The sequence below is a fragment of the Lolium rigidum genome, chromosome 3 (assembly GCF_022539505.1).
Source record: "Lolium rigidum isolate FL_2022 chromosome 3, APGP_CSIRO_Lrig_0.1, whole genome shotgun sequence".
In the NCBI taxonomy this organism is placed as follows: Eukaryota; Viridiplantae; Streptophyta; class Magnoliopsida; order Poales; family Poaceae; genus Lolium; species Lolium rigidum.
Genome location: NC_061510.1, coordinates 371411608 through 371415611, shown reverse-complemented (window position 1 = coordinate 371415611; position 4004 = coordinate 371411608). Strand labels below are relative to the sequence as shown.

At 48.1% G+C, this 4004-nt stretch overlaps 1 protein-coding gene across 1 annotated transcript; it reads right to left on the bottom strand.

The window, feature by feature from the left end:
* Positions 1 to 202: 202 nt before the first annotated feature.
* On the bottom strand, positions 203 to 770 carry LOC124702176. The gene has a single exon (XM_047234295.1). It carries the CDS (start codon positions 768 to 770, stop codon positions 285 to 287), a length of 486 nt encoding a protein of 161 aa, XP_047090251.1. The 3' UTR covers positions 203 to 284.
* Positions 771 to 4004: the final 3234 nt, after the last annotated feature.

The following is a 4004-nucleotide window of genomic DNA, read 5'->3' as shown; positions in this document are numbered from 1 at the left end:
AGATCTAGAGGGAATATTCCATTTGAAGGAACCACTTCATTCCATTTCAGTTTGCAACCGAACGCAAAAATGGGCTGGTGCGGAACGGTTCTATTCCATTCCATCCCATCCTCAAACGGAACACACCAGCCCTTGGATCAGAATGTGCAATGTGCCTACGCGTCTTTCTGCCTCCTCTACAACGTACAGTGCCTACACAGCCGGCCAGCTAAGCTACGCTACATTAGCATTAGTCAAAGTCTCCTCCCCGGTGGCCGATCCTCGCCGGACGGCAAACCGGCTAGCTACTCCATAATGGAGCCGAGGTCCGGCACGAAGTCTCGCCCCAGGCTGGCTGTCCTCCGCGAGCGGCGCCGGGACCCCTTCACGGCGCCTGGGACCGAATCCGGAAACACGAGCGGGCCGTCGTGGTCGCCCGCTAGCGCGGCGCTTGCGCGGATGGCGAGCGCCGCCATCTCCTCCGCCTGCAGCGGGCGCCGCCGCATGGCCGCGGGGAGCACGAAGTAGAGCTGCCCGGGCTGCAGCTCCTCGTCGAGCGCCAGCGCGGCCACCGCGCCGCCGAGCTCCAGCCCGTCCGCGCTGCACAGGAAGCATGGGCGCTGCACAGGGGAGGCGGCGGCGGCGTCCGAAGCCTTGAGCGCGTGCGACGCCCGGGTGCCCCCGGGGAACCTCTGCAGCTCGCCGTCCGCGAGCACGACCCTCGCCGCCGTCGCCTCGCCTCCCGTCACCGCCGCCACGGCCGTCGCCTCGCACGAGTTGCACGCGCCCATGGTAGTTAAAAAAATGAAAGATTACTATTTTGTCGCACGGAGATCGAGGTGAAGAGCTCGTGTAGCTGGAGCTCTGAGCGCAGCGCGGCGGTTGTGTTGGGAGGAGCGGGGCGTGCACGGAGGGCTTTATATAGAGGCGAGGCAGTGAAGGGGAGGATGCCAGCCTGGAGCTGAAGGTTGTTGCCGCACAGCTGGCATGCGTAAATGGATGACACTGTGCTAGGGTACTCCTGCTACCAGCGAGCTATAGGGTAGTAGTGTAGTACTGACTCTGACTGGGCATGGCGTCGCCTTGCGTGGAGCTAGCTACCTCTCTCCACCCTGCCTTGGGCTCCGTCAAGATAAAACCGCAACCAGGCGATCACATCGCCCAGAGCATCTCCAGGAGGGATTGAGCTTCAGTGAAGTCACTGACTTTGAATCACTTACAAGTGGGGCCACGTGGGGCCCACATAATGAAGGGTTCCACCTGACCCTACTTGTAAGTGACACAAAGTCAGTGACTTTGTGGGCTGACAAAGTCACTGAAGCTCAGTCCCTCCAGGAGCTCATCCAAATTTGGTCCTCTATATCTCCATATAGAGGATCATCTATAAAGATTCCTTTTTAGATGTCCCCAGTTTTCCAACAGATCATCTATAACCAGGACATCTATATTCTCTCTCCTATATTTTAATATATCCTATAACTACTATTTAACAGATTTTTTCCAACGGCTCTATTTTTTGAACAGTTAAATTCCCAACGGCTATATTTTCAACGGCTATATTTTCAACGGCTATATTCCCAATAGCTATATTTTTGTATCTATATATACCACCATCTACCAGCTCTCTCACTACATTCCTGGTTGTAGCTTCTTTGCTCTCTATCCACTCTCTCACGATACAATGAGCACCTCTTGGGATATGATGATGAATTCATCATCGTCTTCATCAGGCGACGATGAACTTATTATGGCAGCAATCGCCGAGGAGGAAGAGCAGGGAAATGCCCGACGCCGTGGCGGTTCCAAGATTGGACGTCAGATAATCGACAGAGGAAGAGATGCCGGATTTGTTCTTCTCTGGGATGATTTTTTTTCGATAAAGGATGCTTTATTACTTTTGGAAAGCAATTACATCCAGCCTCTGCATAACCAGGATGCACACAGCTGTTCAAAGAGTCTGTAACCAACAATGTAAAGAAAAAAACTAGGCGAAATACATATCGGAACGATGAATCATAAATCGCCTATGGTGTGGGTGGTGCTGCAATCCGAAGACTATGCTGCCACCCATGTAGGGAAAAAGTATCCCTCGCCGTATCCTCCAACCGTGTACAGACCTCCGTAAATAGGTCTCGGTTCTCCATCCGCTGAAGAGGTAACCACAAACGGAGAATACCCGTACATCCGTAGATGACCTGCAACAAAGAACAATTTTTATCATTAAAAATCTTGTCATTTCTACTTAGCCAGAGTGCCCGGATAATCGCTAGCGCCCCCACCCTAAGAAGCAACTTAAACCTTGAATCGATACCGTGGAGCCAATTGCCAAAGACATTGGCTACACTAGTCGGGGATACAGGGTAGAAGCAACTTGGATGACTGACCAAATAGATCTCGCAAAATGGCATTGGAAAAAAAGGTGTTTAATAGTTTCATCTTGTTGACAAAAAACACACCTAGTACTTCCAATGCAATTCCGCTTGACAAGATTATCTTTGGTAAGAATAACTCCGCGACGAAGATACCATCCGAAATTTTTTATTTTTACTGGTATTTTCATCTTCCAGATTTTCTTGTTATTATCAACTGGTATATCAGAATGGAGAATCGCATTGTACAAGGATTTGACTGAGAAAGTACCATCTGCATGAAGATTCCATCTAAATTCATCCGGTTCAGTTGATAATTGAATATCTCCCAACCGGTGAATTAAATCGTTCCATGCAACAAGCCTTTGTCCAAGCAAAACCCTTCTAAACGTCACGTTAGGTGGTGAGGTAGCCATTACTGTGGCAATGGTATCACCCTTGCGACGGACAATACTATACAAGGCAGGATACTGCTCACTCAAGGAAGCATTGTCTAACCAAACATCTTCCCGAAGCGTATCCGTTCTCCATTCTTAATAGAGAAAGTACCATGACGAAAGAAAACATTCTTAGTCGCCATTAGACCAGCCCGTAAGTGAGAATCCCCGGGTTTCCAAACCACTTGGGATAACGCCTTCGAGCCAATGTACTTTCTACGAAGAATAGTTTGCCAAATCCCATCCTCGGTAAGAAGCTTAAAAAGCCATTTACCTAGCGGAGCTGAGTTCTTAACCTCTAGGTCATGAACTCCAAGTCCACCTTGATCTTTGGGACTACGGACTACACTCCATTTAACCGATCGATATTTCTTTTTCTCCATCGTCCCCTTGCCAAAAGAATCTGGATCGATAATAATCGAGTTTATGCAGAATTTCTTTTGGCAGCAGGAAGAATGATAACATATACAGTACCATATTTGTCGAGCATCGAATTAATGAGAACCAATCTCCCTCCGAGGGACAGCAATTTACCCTTCCAACTACTAAGGCGTTTTTGTAATCTTTCTTCCACAATTTTCCATTCAGCAATTGTTAGTCTCCGATAATGAATCGGAATACCCAAATAGCGAATAGGAAATTGGCCTTGCCCACAACCAAACAACTCCGTATATAGAGTCATATCCTTTTGGGCCTCACCGAAACGAACAACTCACTTTTATGGAAATTGATTTTTAATCCCGACAACTGCTCAAACGCCGTCAAAATTAATTTGAGATTGCGAGCTTTTTCGAGATCATGATCCATAAAAAGAATTGTATCGTCTGGCATATTGAAGGATAGATAAACCCCCATCAACCAAATGTGGGATCACACCTTCAATCTGGCCATCAGACTTAGCTCGCTCTATGAGTATTGCCAACATATCCGCTACAATGTTAAACAACATCGGTGATAACCGATCCCCTTGGCGTAACCCCTTTCGTGTTTGAAAATAGTGGCCGGTGTCATCATTAACCCGGATAGCCACACTACCTCCATACACAAAATCGTAAATTAGAGCGCGCCACTCAGGAGAAAAACCTTTCATCCTAAGTGTCTGCTGCAGAAAAGACCACTTAACCTTGTCATACGCCTTTTCGAAATCTAATTTTAAAATTACCCCGTTTAATTTCTTAGAATGCAACTCATGTACCGTCTCGTGCAACACTGCCACTCC

What these genes read in the sequence shown, in the direction of transcription:
- LOC124702176 (XM_047234295.1), bottom strand. Translation starts at nt 770, where the DNA reads ATGGGCGCGTGCAACTCGTGCGAGGCGACGGCCGTGGCGGCGGTGACG.